We start from the raw sequence: 21430 nt of genomic DNA on the forward strand, positions 1-21430 counted from the left end.
GAGACATGACTAAACTTCAGTGAAAAAGCCCTAGCCAGGAATACATAGGGTGATAAGCACAAAGCCTGTGCATTCAAAGATTCTCCCTTTTATTATTCTCTATCTTTTACAGACTGTTTTTTACTGTGTATTTACTTATATTGGAAGCTTTTGGGAACTGGGATTGTCTTTTTCTTTTGCTTCATGCCCACTTCTGGATTCCAATTTATCCACCCAGAGCTCTTAGGTACATCTGCAGTAAAAATAACAGGGAATCAATATTTGATGGTGAGGAAAACACTACAGTGGCTTATTCTAACTTATTATTCAGGTATCCAATTTATGAACATTTGCTGATTCACACTTGAATCTCTTTTGATACTGTTTGATGAAGCCACCATATGTTAGCTAACCAGTCAATTGAATCAACTGTTTTATCACCAGCAGTTTCTAATGAGGGTGTTTTCTTGTGGCTGGTGAAAACTGATGTGAAGAAATGCATCATTAATGCAAAGAAAATAGCAGAGGCAGAAGTGGAACACTTCTGAAAGTTTCTTCTTATTTAAACCTGCCTTTGAGATACTGTCATCAGTCGTGTCCCCATACTGAGGGGGAGAGGCACCCATAGTCTCTTGTTTTGATGCATGGTGTTGTGAAGCCAGCAGAAAGGCTCGGTTCTTTCATTCTTATTCATCCCTATCCAAAAAAATGTCATTTAATTGATACGTCGTTATATTGAAGAGTGTAGTTTGTTGCCTCATATTTTGCTCCTCTCTGGTTTAATATGGATATATGATAGATTCTTAAACCCAAACTTATTTTCTCATCGTACTACAAATTGCATGCAAACAACTGCTGCAGTACCTGGTGATTATTGCCAAGGAAACAAAGATTTTTCATTCAAGCCTAAATCCTTTCCCCTCACAGCTCCACACCCCAGTGACAGACTGCCTGGCACTATGGGGACATCTTAGCTTTTCTCATTCCTAAATCCAACCCTGCCTTGCTGAGAAGCAGATCTTTAGGCAGGGTAAGGCCAGACCAGAGTGGGACACACGAGACTGGGGGGATGTAAGCAAGAAGACCTCCAGGAATCCAAGTCTAGCACTTCTCTTCATCAGCTGGGAGTGTGTAACGGGAAGCAGAACAAGGTCTAATGTGTGTTACGCATATAGATACAAGTGTATAAATACCAGAGTGGAATGCAGCAAGACAGTATGATGGTTTTTGTGTGTTTAATGGCTATGATATTACTGCCAGCCTCAACTTCTGCTCTTGTTATTGTTCATTTCCTTTAATAATTCATTACATCATCCAATCTTATGTTGTAATAAATATTAAATACCCAAGCTGTGATGCATGAATTAGATATTTTCTTTTTATAAAAGGATTCTTGTATTAGATTTAAATGCCAATTAAAAGAGGAATATAAAAAAATAATGCAGTACTTCTGTGAGCACTGGAATGAATGAAGCCCGGTTTCCTGTGCATTTGTGACTTACAGCTGGATTTTATCAGTTGTAAACAAGTGTGGCATTTGAGTGCAGCTCTTCCCCAGTTGGGTGCAGATTCTCTGATGCCTACGAGGAGTGTGCTCATGCAGTGGCCTTACTGGCAAGAGGGGTTGTACATAGAAACCCTGACCCCATTTTCATGAAAATTCCAGGAATTTACTATCTTTCAGCCCACTGTACTTCTTCTGAAGTCAGAAGAAATTGGTCAAGAACTTCAACATCTACCAGGTGTAACAGGTAGATGGAAGACCTAACACAAAATTAACAAAACAATACAGGATAATATTATTTTCTGTCCAAAAGTTCATCGCTTACCTAATTCAGTTTTGATTTTGAAATTATCTACCTTTGATAAATGTGTTCTGTATATTTGTGAAGAAAATCCCCAAACCTTGAGGTGTTGTCCTTGTATGTAAAAGCAAAAAGGTGCCAAACATACAGTGAAAGCTTACCTAAGGAAAACATATGCCGTACTCTGTACTGACTTACATCCTAAAGTATTTCATTGACATGAAGAAGCATATGAACAAGATTAGAAATGAATTTTGTCTATAAAACCCAGGAGTGGTCCTGAAATCACTATGAAATGCAATTTACCCTATACTCTGCAAACTGGTGTAAACAACATAGTGACTAATAAGGTGATTTGAAGGCCCTACGAGACAGCGATGTATTTGATTTGGCTCCTTGGCTTGTGAGATGGCATTTCAGCATCTCAGCTAGTCTGCTAATATCTTTTAATAATCCTGACAAAATTGCACAGGCAGCTGGGCTCAGAGACAACATTAGTATAGCATAGGAGCATTGGGATCTAGAGATAAAAAAAAAAAAAAAAAAAAAACAACAAACCATGGTAAAATATAGCACAATTAGGTAGCAAGTTGGGTCTTCCTTCTTTCTCTTGAGACTCCAAATTTTACTGCAAGAAAGTCAGCTAGATAAGTTAATGGCCAACTTCAGTATGTCAATATAACATTCCTAATATAGAAATCAATAATAAGCCGGGTTGAAACTTGGTTGATAAATATTCAGCTTGTTGTAGAAGAGAAAAAGTATAATGGAAATATTTAAATATTAAAAGTAGCATTGCATTTCTATTACTGTTCCTGTAACAGAAATATTTAAAAATTATTTTTGGTTTATTTTTTTCCACAGGGTCATCTTACTAGAGGATGGCAGTCTCAGGCTCTATAACATCACCAAATCAGATGCTGGGGTGTACACCTGTATAGCAACAAATCAGTTCGGAGTTGCCAGAAATTCAGGGAACCTGATTGTAAAAGGTACTTGAATATTTTCTTTTGCTTTATGAATACTAGAAAGTATGTGCTTTTTTTTTTTTCATTAGGATGCCCAAGTCTGTGCTGATCAGTGCTAGTATTGACAGGTTTTTACTTACAGTTTAAAGCTGAAACTGAGCTCTCCACTGCCTGCAGCAAAGAAAACCTCATGACTGCACTGCTTCCCATGATCAATTTGTTTATCAGGGCGGTCTCCCAAGGTATACACAGAAACAGGTAGTAACATTAATAACGATATTTGCACTGCAGTACCATTTAGATGTTGGAGGTATGGGCTGCACTGCTGCAGCCAGGGTTTGAAAGGACACGGAGGCAGTGTGGAGGTTCCAGGTATGCTGTGCAGTGTGCTTGAACAAGTTTATTCAGCTCATTTACAATTTATATCATATCTGAGACTGCAAAAGAGACTTTTAAAGCTTGAGTGCCAAAAAAAAAAAGACGTTATGGAATAATCTGAAAATCAGGTTGGGTTTATTTTCTTCAGCGTGGGGCAGGTAGATGTTGCATACCCTGCAATCCTGCAGGTCCTGGAGCCCCCCCCTCCTCCTCTGCATCCCAGCTGCTGCGTACTACTTTGATAAATAACTCCAAAACAAATCAGAGACAAGAAACAGCTCTTCTTTAGCCCTTCACAGGACTTTTGATTCTGAATATTAAAACGGCCACCTTCCACAGCCCTCCCCAAGTCTAATTGCTCCATTAATAATACAACAAGACATCTGTTAAGGTATCTTCTATGCTTTGTTTGTTTTCCTGGATAATAATAGTAAGACATCTCTTTTCACAGGACACCCCTTTGTCTGAAAGCATTTGATTATTTTGCTTATATTTTCTTACATTAGGCTTTGGTTTAATTAAACCATTTCAATTGTTAACTACAGGTTAATGTAACTAGACAGATCTTTTTCTGAAGGAAGAATGAGAAACATCCTCCTCTCACATTACTATTATTTTCTTCTCCATTATGTATGAGACAAAACTTTACTTCCCTCTTTAAAAAGAAAGTGACTTTCCTCTTTGAGCATCATCACTCTGAACTTGTCCCATCAAGATCATTAAACACCCAGAAAATCCTGTTATGGGTTAGGAGACACACCTATCAGATGGTCACATCAGCTGTAATTCTCCTTCCCTCCAAAGCTGCAGCTTTGTCTGTGCTGGGGCACACTCTGGCTCTACTGGGCTCAGTCCAGTGATGCTCTGCAGTGGGTGTCTTACCAGCACTATTTTTCACCTTTCTTTGAAACACAGTTAAAAACATTGTGGAACACATTAAAGTACTTTATGTCCAAAGCAGTCCTTTGCTTCAAGTTTTTGCTGTGCTGGTGGATGGTCTATCTCCATTAGTAAAAAGAGTTTATATAAACTTACCACTCAGGTAGACTAGTCCAGAGCTGGAGGAGATGAAAAGAGATATTCTTTCTATGGATGTTCCTATGAGCAGCATATGAAATGACTATGCTCTGATCTTTGATCACTGACAGAAAAAAAAAAGAAAAGAAAAAAGAAAAACTGAAGCAAACTTAGTATGTCTTTTTTCTCTTTGCTCAAGAAAGAGCAACTGAGCAACAACCTTTTCAATATAGACAGTTTCTTATAAAAGTATTCATATTTGTTGATTTTAAATTAGAACAACATAAAAAATGGAACCTTTGAGATTATAGTAAGCATATTAATCAGTTTTGCAAAACAGTTAACAATAATAATGTCTGTAGTTACAAGGAGAGCACATTATTAAATGTAATTTATAACTCTTTTTTCTTAATATTCTTGTTTTCACTGACTTCAGAATGGTTACTGTAGCCTGCAGGCATGCTCTCCTCCCCAACCTACTGCATCTGGCAAAAATCTTTTTCATGCTCATGTTGTGAAAGAGCAATTAACATTGATGCAGTGCAACGTGCGATCTGAGATGATGTTACAGCACAGCTAGCAATGAATAAACCAAGAAGTTTAGGGTTTAAGCAGCTCTGACTTCATTAAGATTATATACCATTTCACATATCACATACGTACAAACTAATGGAGTAATATGGGAAAATCACATTAAAACATGAAAAAAAAAATTCTTTGGCATTTATGAAGTTTATTAAAACACTGAGTAACAACATGGTATAAAAATGATCTTGTTTGCAGGGAACATTTGTTTTTGTTTCCCCTCTGGAGAAGTTTTGGCTGTTCAATTATAGGCCTCATTGCTTCAGCATTATTTTCAACTGAAATGTCAGAACTTGGAAAAGCATATCTAATGTGCAAATTAAGTTTATTGCTGCTCATTCAGTTGTTTATTCTTTGTGTGAGAAGTCTTTATTATACCTCCAGCACTCACAACATCTTATCTATTTTCTCCTCTGGAATGGGATTTGCCATATAAAGCATGTCTGCAGTTGCTAAGCAAGATAGATAGACAATGTAGAACCAAGAGCTTTTAAGAAGCTTTTAAAAGTATTTGAGGTGGAAGTCTTAAAGACAACACCATAAAAGAAGCAGAAAATATTGCACAAGTGAACCAGTCTACATCAGTGGTATCAGTGGATATAAGCAGGCTAGAACAAAAGATACAAAAGGATGATAATACCATAATAAAATTTTTTTTTTTTTTTTTATTAACACTACTGAAAAACCACACCTCACACACAAATCCACTATAATTCACAAAAGGACACTTGTTGCTATTCATTTGGTGGAGACAAATAGGTTCATGCCAATAAGAAAATAGACTTCTTATAATACCAGTAGCATATAGCTACTGGGATTTTTTGTGTTATAAGAAGCCTTTATCTTCTGATATTCCAAAATACTGGTTCACTAGAGGGTTCCACAGAATGCATTTTTTTCAAAATATTTATCTCTATCTTTTCCCTAATGAGATATTCCAAAGGTTTTAACAGTTAAATGATCTCTGGATTTTTTATTCCTTCTAATAACATTTTATAACAAGATTGCAGATGTCTTATTTCTGATCTCTTTGAATGTGACACAAGAAATTACATAACAGATCTAATGAGGCAACTGTAATATTATTGGAACCTTCTGATGAAGAAAAGTTTCAAAAAATTCCCAGCCAGTTTCATTACAACCAGATGTAGCTAATGGCCCCTTCCTGTGCAACAGACAACTGGCTTTGATGGAGGCTTAAAGATTTTACAAAAAAACAGGACATCATTTTCTGTTTGTATTTTATGGGGTTTAGAATGCAACTATTGAATCTGATTACAATTTCTATGAAATCCTGTTTGTATCATTCTTGCTTAGTCTTACTTTAACCTTTCCGTAGAAATAAATTGCTTTTATTTATAGTGTTTTACTTATTTATAGAATGCTGTCATTGTACACGGTGCATTGCAGAAGAATCAAACTGCACTAATCCTGGTGACCAACCATCCAGCACAGAGAAGCAGGAGTTATAAAATGAGGTGGCATTGAGACTTGTGGCAGTAGAGGTGATGTGGGTCTTGTGAAGGGTAGATATTTTAAAAAGAAATTTGAAAGGCAGGGAGTTCTTAACACATGGAAAATTCAGTAGTGGCACAAAGTTTTATTAATGCTGAATGAACGGAAGCAGAAAAGGTGATTTTCACTGATACTATAAATGATTTGGGGTTTTAGCAGAATACCCAATTCAAAGGGTGTCTTCAGGCTGTCATCAAAGCAGTGCAAAACATACCTCCAAGTCAGCTTTAAGGCAGACAGATGAAATACCAGCAGCAGTTTATACCTGGCAGCAAGGAACTCATCCTAGGCTTTGGGGTCTATCCGAGAGGGCTGGGAAGCCGAAACCTGTAACTGCTGTTTACACGTGTCCGTATATTGAGCTTACCAATGGAAGGTTTAGGAAATGTGCTGTTCCCCACCTAATTACTGACCTTGTAAACGAGCCTTGTTAGGGCCAGCCCTCTCCATTCCCAGGGGCAGGTACAGTGTGCAGGAGCTGTGGAGGTGACCCTTGCAGCGATTTCAGAGGAGCCAGTTCCCACCTCCTGGTTCGCCCAGCTCCACCGACCAGGTCAGACCCTGGGAGGTCAGCCCAGGCTGACTTGCCAGACCCTTTGACTCCCTCCTGTAAATTAGGTGTAACCTATTGCATCATTTATGAGAGAATATGTGTTGAGACATCTCTTCTTCACAGCTAAAGACAGAGCAGACAAAAACTGAGTGGAGTCTGGGAGAAAGCATGTCAAAAGCAGTCAGAGCAAGGTAAAATTTCCACTTTGAACACTGGTGTTCAGGGGAAGACTTTGCTTCTTCAATACCATATTTCATTGCCTTTAAGAACTCAGGGTAGAGATACACATAGTTTATAGGTTTAATGAAGGAGAGTCTTACAGGATGACTCTGGAGGAAGAGATGATGAGCTTGTAAGACCGTCTCAGGCCAGAAGATCATGCCCATCCACCTGCTAGTAGCAAAGAGAAGTTCCAGCTATCACAACTTTCAATTTTTTCATGTATACCAGGGTATTACTTCTTTTTTTCTTCTTTTAACATATACAGCACAATTGTAAGTAACAGAACTTCTCTCCACAAAGTGTTATTCATGCAGTTCTATTTCAGCTGTGAGGATAAGAGAAGTACAGGAGGAAAAGTCAGAAAATAAAATTTTGTGGAGGTTCTCTGTAGTTCCCACAGATTTTTCAAAATTATTCTATAAAAGTTACCTGTACTCCACAATGGAATTACTTCATTTGAGATTTATGGAGCCAAGATCTTTGCCAGCATGTGCTGAAATCAGTGGAGTTGTGCCAACAAAGAATATGGCCCTTGAATTATCTGGTATTTATTGCACCTGACACACTGCTTCCAGGGAGAGGAAGAGATTTCTCTAACCTAATGATCGAGTATCTTTAAGACAGTCATTTGAGGCCTTCACATTTCTGCAGTCCTTGACTTCAGACAAACTGATGGAGCTGCCACAATGATAGTTTTATGTGGCTGTGAAGAGCAGTCAGAATACGTAGAGGAATCTGAGAAAGCATGTTCCAAGCCTGAGCTCTAACTCGCAATGAGAACCTCGGACACTCTCTTAATGATACCAGAAAAAAAACACCTAATTTGTCTACAGCAGTAAAAATGAGACAAGTTCTTTCTTTGTTTTCCTCGGAAAATGTTACTCGTTGCCTGCAGCAAGTACATCATTGTAACTAGAAAGATCCAGTTTTATTTTAAAAGGTTAGCAGAAAATGCAACATTCTACCTTGTTTCTACTTGACCACGGCTGTAACATTCATCCAGTGCAGCTCAGATGCGGGGAGGAAGCTCTTCAAGTTTCAGCCCATATTGCCTGTCTGTACCCACATATTAATCAGTTGCTGAAACAATGGCGACAGTCTGAATGAAGATGTGTTTGCAGGTAATGAGTTGGATGCCCTACCATGCACCAACCCTTTGGAACTAAAGCTTTGGTAAAACCAAAATCCTGAATTTTCAAGCAAATTTCTAACACACAGAGTTAAGCCATAATGGACATTGAACCAATATAGCCCTTGCAAATTTTCTTCTGCTCCTTTCACATTATTTATAGAATGTATTAATATTGTTGACTAGATTCTGCTCTCATTTTATTCACGTGCCTCTCAATTCTCACCATTCTATAACATTTTCATGCACAAAAGCTTTATTGAAGGGAATTGCTTACAACAAAGTGGTTGTTATCTCTAATCTATCTGCCAGTCATATCAACAAAAGTGAAGCCATATAAACCTATTTCTTTCCCTTTCAACAAGCTACTACTTTGCCTAATAAGAGCTGCAAGTTTGTTTCTAAGTGTAAGGGGTTAAAAAAGAGTACAGAAATAGTTTTTCTGTCCGTGAAGATATCTTCTTTGAAGCCGTAATGTAAGAAACACTGTGTGGTAAACTACCACTAACATTAATACAGATTAAGGATCTCAATGTATAAGGTAAGCAGAGATGAACAGCAATTTTGCTTGTGCTGCAGTTTCCTGTAAGGAGAGATTTTCAAGTTTGAAGAACCATGGGCATATTTTTAAGTCTTAATGATGAAGTCTGTACTTTTTGAGCTGAAATCTTATCTATTGACTATGGGCTTTACAAAGTAACATATGACTAATTTAGCATGTTGCCTCTGACATCTGCTTGCTTTCAGAGGCATACAGTGTGCTCATTGTGTTGATACTGCAAAAGTAGTAGGCTGCACAGGGGTAAGAGTGTTCTGAAATCATCACTGTATTAGAGATAATTTTCTTTATTATGGAACATTTGGGCCAATTTTAAATCATTTCACAAATGGAACAAAACTCATTCAAGATCTACTATTTTTATAAGCATTTTAATAAAAAGGATTTTTTTTTTTGTCTCCACAGAAAGGACTGTAATTATTATTCCACCTTCTAATATGGATGTAACAGTTGGAGAAAGCATAGTCCTTCCATGTCAGGTGTCTCATGACCCCTCTGTTGATGTGGTGTTCACATGGTCATTCAATGGCAATATAATTGATTTTAATAGAGAAATACGTCATTTTGAAAGAATTGGAAGAGTAAGTTTCTTAAATTCCATAGTGCTTAATGAAACTATTTGCCAGTCTTTAGATGAGACAAATATTTATCATAATTCTTCCATTGCTATTTATATGCATTGCAAATCACTGTTTCTTTACAAGGGCTGCAGCCATTTATTTTTCTTTCTTAAATTTCATAAAGGCACTTGAGTTATTTGTGAAGCCATAATAAAAATGTCCACATGAAAGAAATGGATGATAGCTATGAATATTTTAATTTAAAAGCTGAATTTTTTATTAATATTGAGCAATTTATAAAAATGTCTAGTATGGAAAGCATGTTGTGAGTGATTAGTTTACTTTCTTTGTATCTCTAGGAATCTGTTGGGGATTTGATGATAAGAAATATTCAGCTACATCATTCTGGGAAATATGTGTGCATGGTACAAACAACTTTAGACAGTCAATCTGCAACAGTAGATATAATTGTAAGAGGTATGTCTGTTAAATGTAGACACATATATCTTCTGGAGGAATTAGGAGTACTTAGCATCAGCTGTTGTTTAAATGATTCCTAGGATATCAATTCAATATTTCAGTAGTGAAATGCTATATATCTTGTACCCTTGGCCCCAAAACTGAACTGAGATTCTGACCAGCATGATCCTCATGTGCAGCTAACACAGGGAGATGTGTGCAGTTCTGCCATGGCCTCTGGAAGGCAAAATTTTCTGGCCACACAGGTCCATGTGGCAGGACACAGGCAAGTCCTCTACTTTCAGTAGACTGCTGTCACCAGCTCCTTGCTGGGAATTTCTGGGTCACTGTGCAGGCTGGGGGAAAAAAAAAAAAAAAAAAAAAAAGGGCCCTGGTTCATTTCCATTCTTTGGAGAGAATATGAAAAATTATTTTCTATGGTCAACTAACTAATTTTTACTGCCAGCAGCAAGACAAGTGGTGTTACGGGAGCAGATCCTCTAAACACTAGTAGAAATCAGAAATCTGTATAGTGTACCATCTTGCATTCCTTCTAAACATCAGTTTTGATTAGATACAAGAGGAATTCCAAAAATGTTGGATGGTTCAGAAAAAGGCACATTGGGTAACTTCCTTTGTCAGAGAAAAAAAAAATTCCCTTGTTTGCAGTTTTCATATTAGAAACATAAGGACATTCATTTTCCTCTCTCAAAATTCCTCATTAATTAGAAAAACGTAGTAACAGGCATGAAGCCATCACTTAGAGATTGTGCTTCTTTTATGAAACTGCAGCTTCATGAATAATTCCACTGGCTTGAGAAAGTAAGAGTTGCCCTGCCCAACCCAGTAATGAATCCTGTTCCTAACGCCTTCATCTTAAAATGCTAATCATATTAGGCCCCCCAGGTCCACCAGAAGATGTTAAAGTTGAACATATTTCTAGCACTACTGCCGTGTTATCCTGGAAGTCTGGAATAGATAATAACAGTCCAGTCCAGATCTACAGCATTCAGATGAGGACTCCTTTCTCAGTTGGATGGCAGGCAGTTGCAACAGGTGAGAAATTCGAGAGCTGTCTTGTATTTTTTTTATATACCACTAATTACTCCAAAAATAAATTGTCATGATATGTTTGCTTTACCTTTAGTTCCTGAAGTTATTAACGGTAGGACTCACAAGGCAACAGTGATTGACTTAAGCCCTTGGGTTGAGTATGAGTTTCGTGTGGTTGCCAGCAATAGTGTTGGAATTGGGGAGCCAAGCAGACCGTCAGCTCTACTGAAGACTAAAGCAGCAGGTAAGTCCCCAGTTTCTGTCAGTTTTTTCCACACAGACACGTTGCCAGCTCCCAGGCATGAGAATTTCACTGCAGCAGAGTCACTCACTCCTAGAGGGTTACTTACACATCTGTCTGGCGTTTTAGTTTGTGGCTGCTATGACTTCGTGCCGCAGACCTGCACTTACAGTGCAAGAGATGTTTGGACATGATTGAGGTACCACACGCTCTGCTCTCTGGTTTGGAGAACACTTGGGCCAGCAACAAAGGCTGGAGCTGCGTGTCCCAAAATATATCTAATCCCCATGCCTGAACACAAGTTTTCATTTGAGCAATTGGGGAGCAACATTTGTTTTCTTCCAATTACAACTGCATTTATACCCTGCCCCGGGACTTGCATAGAAAATGATAAAGCCAGCTCTCTGGCACATCCTAGCACAAGCTTGTAATGCCTTTGCTGCAGAAGGTGGCTGATATCTGAGCATCAGTAGGGACAGGATATTGGCTTTAACTGAAGGAAATAAATTACAGCATCCAAAGCCCAGTGAAACTAATAGCTTCCACTGACTCCAGAGCAGGATCCTTACTATCTGTCTGTCTAACCTTTACACATTTATCTTCTGGGACTTGGTACCTCATAGGAAGAAGACTCATTCTTGGATGACCGACACTGTCAGTCCTTTGACCTACTCAGTTTAGTACAATTTATTCGAAGCCCAAACCTTTAGTTTGTTTTATGTTTCTCCCAGACCCCTGCTTACCAACTCTCTCCCACCTATAAAATCAGTATTTATAGAATGGAAAGCAGTAAAATGGAAGCAGCTTTTACAATCCACTTTCTCTTCTCTCTTTATCTCATTTGCTAAGCTCCGAAGTTTGGCGAGCTGCATTTCAAGACAGAACTCAAAATACAGTATTGTACATTATGCAGCAGAACATACATATATCCATAAAGGGGGAATCTATTTGTTTCTTTGTTTCTCAGTATACCTACAATATTTTTCCCAAGGCAGAATTACTTCAAAATGGATTAAGTCAGTTGATTTAAATTTAATAACTTCTTTTTCCCTTTGTTGAAGTATACTGAGTACTGATGCCAGGAAAAAAGTACTTGATCATTAAAACACCAATTTTGATAGATTTTGTCAGCTTCCCAGGTGCAGGGAGACATCAAATAAATCTTATCAGCAGTCAGAACTGCCTGGCCAGTGTGGTAGTAAAGCAGATTGCAGGCTGCTCCCAAGCAAAGGGAAGAGCTTGAGGGCCTCCAGCCTGGAACGATGCACGAATCCTGCCTGGGCTCAGGTGCCTGGGGGTGCGTGCCCGAGAGGAACACCAGCCCTTCCTCCAGCAGGAGAGCCACAGGACCTCTCACACACGAGGGGTAAGGAGCAACATGGAAAAGGAAAGCTAAAGAAAAGCTGGAGACAAGGAGAGGCCAGATTTCCTAAATTTCCCAGCAGTATATCACAGTTATATGTTCTCCATTACACGATTGATCATGAAATCAACATCAGTCTTAGGAAGGTCTTGCTGTTGCCACTGTTGGGCTTTGTAAAGTGAATTCAGAATCACCTACACAGTCAGTAAAATTTTTTTATCTTTTAAAGCATTTTTTTGTTTTGTTTTGTTTTGGTTTTTTTTTGCTAGAGGGATTCACAAGGCTAGGGCTAAGAAGAGAAAAAAACAATAAAATTAATATTATTTATTTATCATGGCAATAGCACAAGGAACATTATTCCCTTACAGTGTAGCACTGTTGGGAGGTTAACAAAAGGAATAGAAAGATTCACTTTAGGTTTTAGTAACTTAACCCCTTCACTGCTGTAAATTGTGCTCTCTCAAAACATTCCTGTGCTGTTGGAGAAGTAACAGCTTATCTTTACTTTTTTTTTATCAGAATGGGAAACTAAAAACAGTGTGACAGTGAGGACAGCAAAAGGCTGGCCATGAAAGGGTGAATTTGAACTTCACTGTTATAATATCCATTTTGCCAGCTGAAATCTGAGCATTAGTAGATTTGTGGATGCAAATGAGCCACTGTTCGTTTCATTAAAATGGAGCCGAGAATTAATTGAGCCTCTGTTGGTGCACTCAGCTGTAAATTTTCATCTGTTTCTCAACTATGACCCAGTTGAGGGTCTGCTGAGCAGTAGTACAAATTTTTTCCCCATGCAAATGTAGTAAGTACTGAACACATTTAACACATGAACTAATTGAGCATCAACTGGTTCATGAAACAGTGAAACACTATGCTTGAAAGTCTGTTTTGTCATTTTTTCCTTTAATGCAGTCCTCTTCAGTTTTAGCTTATTTGCCTCTGATGTGCACAAAGACATTGATTGTGAGTGACAAAATTGAATAACTATGCTAAACTCTCCAAAAGAGCCTGTCCATTTGCACTTGCACTCACTTTTATGACTGCACAACAAAATTATTGTGAAATTTCTACAGAGGATGAAATCAGGTAAAGATTTATATGTGGACTTGAATCTAAAGTGATAGTTTGTTCACACAAATTTCTGTGAACTTAAAGGGCTATTGCCTTTATGGCTTCTACTAGAGCTGTGCTGACAGTGGGTGGAAGACATGGGTAAGAACAGATGGACATGGCAAAACTTGCCAAAATCTCTGAAAAATCTTCTGAGATATAACTCTCCTGCCTATTTTTGACCTTGTCCTCAACCCTGTCTCAACTCATCCGATTTTCAGACAGTGAGAGCTGAATGAAGGAAATGATAAAACAATCTTGAAATTTCTAAAAATAGTAGCAAGGCTTTGGAGATGGTAAACAGTATGAATGACATCTTATAAGGGGTTTCTGTCTCAATCAGTTCTGGAGTTGTCCTCTTTTTTATACTTCACCAGCAGCTGAAAAGGAACATTATATCATCCTTGCAAGTAAATCTACAATGAATTATACAATAAGAACAAGGCTGGTCTGTCTAAATTCCACCCATTACATCCCAAACCAGTTTCCAAAAACTGTCAATATTTGTAGGTCAATGGGGTGGGTGTGTTTATGGAAATATAAAACAAGAGGCAAGAGATGCTGATACTTTCCTTGCCTCTCTACCAAGACCTGTTTGAATGATGAGAAGACTCTTCAGACTGGAACCACCAGCGCATTGCTTGGCCTTGACCATGTACCTGTGGTGCCATACACCTGGAGCAATGTTGGGGAAATCAAGCTCTAATCTATGAACTTTCGGACACTTACAGCAATGGGGGAAGAGAAAAGCAAATTAAGAGTTTTGAATTTCCTAAGAAAAGTATACAGCCAATTAAAAAAATTAATATATTGCTCCAACAACATGTTTACCGAACAAACGCATAATTAGTAAATCAGTAGTGTTGCAGCTACAGTCTGAATGGAACATCATTTTGCCAATTAGTTGATGAGGCATAATAATGTCTGATACTTGATGCTACCAGCTTCTTTAATTAATTTTTTGAACCAGGGTACTCATATATCAAATACATCTGTGGCTTCAGCCTTACAAACTCAAAAATGTGTAAATACAATTTCAGTTCATTTAAAATGTACTGTTATATAATATAGTCCCTCTTCTACACATTGAAAGGCAGAATAGCTGCATGTGAGCTAGGAAAAGCTCTAATCACCTGGCTGACAAGACCCCTGGCAGTAGCAGTACGTAGTTGCAAGCACCAACATCTTTTCTTCTCCAGTTCCTGTCGTGGCACCAACAAACATCAGTGGAGGAGGAGGGAGTCGTTCTGAGCTGGTCATCACATGGGAGGTAATTATTAAGTCAATTAACCTAAGATGTCTAACAGGGAAGAGCCTATGGGTGAAATTACAGCCCTGCTGAAATTCAAAGGCTTTTGGTCATTGGCTTTGGCTGAGTCTGGATTTCATCCTGCATCTGGAGAGAAAACCGCCTGTATGATATACAGCAACTTTTCTGTGTTATAGTGAACAATTTATAAAAATAAACAGTTTAAGAGGCATGTTATAAAGATGTTTAGAAGTCTGTATAACCCTCTTATCTCCATTGTACAGGAGGTGCTTAACACACTAATCTGCTTGGCCATTTTCTGCATTAACATTTTTCATACTTTTGTTTACATGTTTTTCATTCTGGAACACTGTGCTGACAAGACATATCCTATTATGCGTTAAAGGAGATGAGCCCTTTAATTCTCCGGCACTCCAGCGAGAGGAGAGAATATACATTTTCAGAACAGTTAATACTGTACTACAAGTTGCAATGGGTGAGCGCAGGTCAGTCGAGAGCGGAAAGTAAGTGCCGTGGGAAGGAGTCTTCCTTCTCCAGCCTCCCCGTGGGCATCGTGAGGAAGGCAGGCAGCCTCCTGCAAAGCCTGTGCAGTGATGGAGCAGGGGCTTGGTCAGGACTCCAGCCCCTATGGAAAAAAAATCCCCAAAACACAGAGCCCACTCTCTATATTTTTTTCATTGGTGCTGAAAAATACATGTAAAGTTAATGTGACTCACCGATCTAAATCTGTCCTCTGGCTTTGAGGACATCTAACTAAAGTAGGAGCTGCTCCATGCATCAGCAGCACCCAGCCAGGAGGGCAGGGGCCACGTATCTTACTATCAGGTGTGACTGCCTCAGAGTTCTGAGCAAGATGATCTCTCTTTAGTTCCTGATTTGGGATAGGTCCTCCAGAAACACGGTGCTCCTTTTGTAAGATATGGAAAAGATTTCTTCATGAAAAAAAAAAAAAAAAAAGACTTCCAGTTCAGCTTAAGCAAGGAAAGCAGCCTACTCTCTCCCTTGACTTCATGTTTTTTTTTTGCAAATGAATAAGCAAGCTCATGCATACAGTTTGAAGGAAAGGAAAAGGAATTAAATTAAACTAAAAATAATGTTATTCATCGGCTGAATTACCTGTGTTCTCCCGCATGCTAAAAAACTGTGCCGTTTATCCAGCCATTTGGGAGAGGAAGGGAGGTGATAGGAAAAAAAATGAAGTCAAAAGAAAAAACTCCCTAGTAGATAAATAATATTGAGAATGCTTTCCCCTCTCTATGCTCCAAACAGAGTGAAAATTTTACTGAACTAAGTTTTCCTCTATATGCATCTTTTGTTTTATTTTCTGTTCTACTGATCTACTCTTTGGGAGCAGACAAACATGAAAATTGAAAACAACCTGAGAGATCTCAATCAAATTATCTTGTTGGACTCCGTAGTGTGTCCTGAAAAATAGTCAGAAGAAATACTAATTATGCCAAGCCAACAACACTGAACACGACTCTCCAGCTTTCTGTGATGAACTCACTAAACATCTTGATTAAATCTGAGGTCAGAGAAGCCTCAAAAACAAATCAAATGCTCTAGAAAGTAGCTTGAACTCTTCTAAATCCCCAGTGTACCATCATCCCTTACACTTAACTCTCTCAGGACTGGAAAAGAAATAGAAAGGAGCATATTGGGGAATTAATGTTTGTAAAACACTTAAGGAAAGACACCTTTATTATATATATATATGAGGCCAGGCTTATTAGAATTAGAAGGAATTTGTGAAGCAAAGAATAAAATAAGTGCCCTGAAATCTTCTGATGTACTTTCTGATTTTTTTTCTCCCACTTTCTTACACTGTTAGTGCTCCCAGACATTTCCCTGCAGGAGAGGAGATTGGAGCCAGGAGCAATCACAGGGGCTGTGGTTCTGCCCCTATGTTTGTCTCCCTCTTTTTACACCATTTTCCATGTCTGTTTTTCCGTGCACCTTACTTTGATGCAAACATCTGAAATAAGTGAAGTTTTGTTGAGAAAAGCTTCCTTCCTCCATGTACTACTGATCTTTTCTTGTTTCATAAATGTTCTCTTGCTTTGAGAAGTCAACGCAGAAGTATTTTTATCCCATGAAAGCAAAAAGGTTCATGCTGGATACAGTGTTGATGTAATTGCCTGTTCAGTATGAGTCATTAATACGTATCTTGGCATGAGATTTTATTAATAGAAACATTAATTTTGCCGTGTTGACTTGCAATAACATTTCTTTTCTAAACAAACTTAAACAAGAATATGCTCATGCACTTGAGACTTTCACTTGTGTTTAAAAAAATATGTAAGTACTGAACTCATATGCCAGCAATTATACAGCTGACACACACGTCTGTGTACACATTTGATCCTTTCCTGAGTTTTTTTCTTTAAAAATAATTTATTTAAAATTAGCATTTCTACACCCCTTGGGGGAAAAAAATCAGCTACAACTTGTACTGTGTGAAATGCTTTGAATTTTGAAAACTTCATGCCTAAAAGAGAATAATTTTAATGGAGCCGATCAGATCTTTTGTTTCTAAATTGATTGCCTCAATAGATTTATTATTTTGATTTTTATTTCAATATTGCATTGAGTGATGGAGCAAACATTATTATCTCCTCTAAGGCACAGTCAACTAAATCAATACCACTAAAATATACTCAGAGAATGAAGATTCAATTAAAACAGTGTATACTTGCAAATGCTTATTGACTGACTGCCTTGTCACTACAGCCAGTTCCAGAAGAACTACAAAATGGGGAAGATTTTGGCTACATCATTATGTTTCGTCCTCTTGGCTCAACAACCTGGACAAAAGCAGTGGTGGCTTCAGTGGAAGCAAGCAAATATGTTTATAGGAACGAAAGCATTACACCTCTCTCTCCTTTTGAAGTGAAAGTTGGTGTCTACAACAATGAAGGGGAAGGGACCCTGAGCTCCATATCCATTGTCTACTCAGGAGAAGACGGTAATGCCTATTGCTCTTATTAGTAATGGTTGTGTAACATCAATAGAGCCCAGATATGATCAGACAGATCTCCACAGTGATAGTAAGGAGATGCTCAAAGCTGCTCATTAAAGATTGACAAGAGACACGAGATGGGAAATTGAGGTATAAAAAAGCAAAGGGCAGATTTTCACAGTCACCTTATGTAGACAGCATGTTTCAACTTATTTGTCCCCAGGGAGCTCCCACTGAGTGCGCTGAGAAAATCAGGAGACATTCAAAAATGTAGCTCTCAGAAGGTCTAGCTTTTCAAACCATTCAGTGTGGCTGATCTCTGAAAATCTCTCCCTGCTCTGAGGTAATCATCATTTTTGAAAGCTTGCTGATGTTCCACAATAAATGGGTAGCAAAGCTAGCGATCCACACCAGGTTTCCTGAGCCTCTGCCTGCTGCTTCTCCCCAGAATCTCTTCCTCTCTTCTTGAATCTCCCTCAGTTACTGACATACCACCCTTCTGATAACACAAATGTTCCACCAGCTGTGTTTTTTCCCATCACCCAGAGCCGCAGATAGCACCAGTGGGCATGTCAGCACTGAGCATTTCGGCGATGGAGGTGGAGGTCTCCTGGCAGCCCATCGCGTGGAACAGGCACACGGGCAGGGTGCTGGGCTACGAGGTGAGGCAGCTGGTGCTGGTGTCTGACACTTTACAGATGTCTCTTTCCTGGCCACATCGGTGTTCTGGTTTCACCTCCCTTGCTTCTAAGTCAACAGACAATGGAGCTCTTCACCCGACTCTCATTAGCAATGTTGCACCTGAGATCACCATAAGCACTTACAGACCAGGACTGCAGTTCTGACCCAGACTTTTTATAATGTAAATTAAAACCTCAAGATTAATAATTCATCATGGCTACCATAAAGGGACTTGTGCTTGGTTCTACAAAACAAAGCTGATCCTCCCTCCTCTTACACAACTACAACACTGTCTGAGCACGATGGGGTACTTGATAGTTTGGGGACATGAACACGACCCATACATAACATTGATTACAGAGGAAACCAGAATAAATGCACTTAATTTCTCTGCAAAGCTTATGCTGCAGAGTATTTGAAAGACTTTGGGTAACTCACCTCTCAGAATCATAGAATCATTTAGTTCGGAAAACACTTTAAGATCACTGAGACCAACCATAAACCTAGCTCTGTCAAGTCCATCCACCACTAAACCATGTCCCTTAAGTGTCACATCTACATGTCTTTTAAATATGTCCAGGGATGGTGATTCCACCACTTCCCTGGGCAGCCTGTTCCAATACTCGACAATCCTTTTTGGCGAAGAAAATTTTCCTAATATCCATTCTAAACCTCCCCTGGCACAAACTTGAGTCTCTCCATTTACTGTTAGCTGTGAGGTTTTTTTGCTCTGAGCACTGGGGTGCATGGCTGGTGTCACAGCATCAAGCCCAGGGCCAGGCATTTTAAGGTCTGAAGAGGAGAAGCTGCCAGGAGCAGGGGGATGCTGCCAGACCTTGGTGACACCCAGCCAGCTCTGCTGCTTCGGGCTTCACTCTGGTCCCCAGCACCACATGGGAGCAGAAGCCCAGCGTCAGCTGCATCTCACATCCACAGGACTGGGAAGGGATGGGTGGAGGGGGTGTGGAGCAGATTTTTGTATTAATAACTGGCGTACTTCGAAGTAACTTCAGATACGACTGCTGGGTGTTTTACTTGAAAACAAATATTTATTTATTTATTTTGTAGATCAGATAACCCAAGAGTAAAGCAAGTCAGAAATACTTTAAATTCTATCCTATCATCACAAATGCATAAATGAAGGTAATAGGAGTCATGCACAGTACACAAACCATCCAAAATCAATAGCTCACTGCAAAAAAAAGAAACAAACCAAAAAAAAAAAAAAAACCCAAAAACCAAAACCAGGTCTAAGTAGCTGTTACTGAATCAAAACTAGAGGCACGATGCAAAATAATTAAAAAACCTTGTAGATGACTGAGAAAAATGTTTCTTTATATCTTTTAAAGTTTTCTTCAAATGTGTTCAAACAATAAAACTACACCAGGTTTTAAAATTTCTCACCTTATCAAAAGTTTCCTTTTGGACATCTATAAAGTTAAGGATTTAATTTACTTCCTTAATTGGTATTCAGCCTCTGAAATTTTATTTCTTTTCTATAAATATTTATGCTTGGTTTTATTTCCTGTTAATTTTGAATACAAAAAATCCTGTATTCCTTGAAATCTTTGTTGTCAACATGTCTGCTTCCTAGCCAAATCTGTAACTGATGGAAAACAATGAATTGTCTGTTCTTTGTTCTCACTTTTCAGGTTTTATATTGGACTGATGATCCCAAGGAAAGCACAGCTGGTAAAGTCAGAGTCAATGGGAATGTAACAGCTAAAAATATCACAGGATTAAAAGCTAACACAGTATATTTTGCAACAGTTCGAGCTTACAACACTGCGGGGACAGGGCCCTCTAGCACCCCAGTAAATGTCACCACTAAAAAATCACGTGAGTATTCAAATTCACACAACAAATGTTGCAAATTCCCAAGTATGATAGTGACATTTCAGTTTACCATGACCCATCACCACTAAATGTTGCAATATCAAAGAAAACTGGATCCCAAATTTCTTCATAAAATTAAGCAACAGAATCTGCGACTAAGAAACTTCTCTCTCTCTTCCCTGACAATATTTTTGTGGTCATCGTCAAAGTTTACCCAGACTCTGGTGTTTAAGACATTAATATAATATTTAGCTTCAGGTCTACCTCAATAGAAGCCAAAATTCTCATAAAGTTAAATCAGGTTAGTTCATCTACCTTATTCTATTTATATGCTAAAGTAATTCTGTACACTACAAAATTAGATAACACCGGTGTTTGTGTTCCTACAGTGTAACAACCATTAGGAAGGATTTCCTTTTGCATTGCAACAGCATACAACTTGCTTTCAGGAAATTTCAAAAGAGATGCAGAGTCCATAAAGGAAACATGTTCCACAGTCAAACAATAAATTTGGGCGTGGGAATATGGGCGTGGTTTTTTAAAGAAAACTGTTGAATGCTCCAAACATACAAAAATTACAGTGCTTTTTTCAGACCTCTAAACTGTGCACTACTGAGGGTAGCATATGGAATACATTCATATGAGTACTATTTAGTCATTAATTTTTTAAATTTTCTGTAACCGTAGAAGCAAAACCATATGCTATTCTGTTTGTGAGAAGCAGCCTCATGAAGCCGATGCTTCCATGGGACCATCCTCCAAGGTAACGAGGAAGCTCTGAGCACCATCCTGCAAGATTGAACCCATGAAGTAAATGTTCACTAAGAGAAAAACAGTCACAAAGCAGGAAATCTTGGTAATCTGCTATGTACCACAGTGCCCAAAATTCAATACTGTTTAAGTGTTCCATTTTTTTCATACTTTCCTTGGACCGTGTTTTCCCAGTAAAATCAGCCCTTTTGGACAAAAAGGGAAATATTTCTCCTGTCTTTCACCAATTTTCCTCTTGCCTATGTGCTATTTCATGCTATTACTCAAAGTTCAAGACAGGAACCAACTTGTAAAATGAGTTAATGATAAAAGTTACCATTTAATCTAAATAACACAAACCAAAATATAGCCACAGAGGGTATTTTTTAAGGACCCAAACAAGACTCTTCTCACAGGTAATTTCATAATGGAAAATAT

At 38.5% G+C, this 21430-nt stretch overlaps 1 protein-coding gene across 6 annotated transcripts in view; it reads left to right on the forward strand.

The window, feature by feature from the left end:
- The window catches only part of CNTN6 (contactin 6), a 148498-nt gene that overhangs the window by 121411 nt on the left and 5657 nt on the right, over positions 1 to 21430 (forward strand). For 4 of the 6 annotated variants that reach the window (XM_032985761.2, XM_032985763.2, XM_032985762.2 and 1 more), the window contains 9 exons: positions 2649 to 2776; positions 9116 to 9291; positions 9630 to 9747; positions 10627 to 10785; positions 10877 to 11026; positions 14696 to 14766; positions 17497 to 17731; positions 18272 to 18387; positions 20059 to 20245. In XM_032985761.2, coding sequence (XP_032841652.1) covers positions 2649 to 2776; positions 9116 to 9291; positions 9630 to 9747; positions 10627 to 10785; positions 10877 to 11026; positions 14696 to 14766; positions 17497 to 17731; positions 18272 to 18387; positions 20059 to 20245 — 1340 coding nt within the window. Of the gene's footprint in view, positions 1 to 2648; positions 2777 to 9115; positions 9292 to 9629; positions 9748 to 10626; positions 10786 to 10876; positions 11027 to 14695; positions 14767 to 17496; positions 17732 to 18271; positions 18388 to 20058; positions 20246 to 20929; positions 21006 to 21430 lie in introns of all 6 variants that reach the window. The other 2 variants (XM_032985765.1, XM_032985764.2) reach the window with 2 other exon arrangements.

The sequence above is a fragment of the Tyto alba genome, unplaced genomic scaffold (genome assembly GCF_018691265.1).
Source record: "Tyto alba isolate M040663 unplaced genomic scaffold, T.alba_DEE_v4.0 Super-Scaffold_3, whole genome shotgun sequence".
Classification (NCBI taxonomy): domain Eukaryota; kingdom Metazoa; phylum Chordata; class Aves; order Strigiformes; family Tytonidae; genus Tyto; species Tyto alba.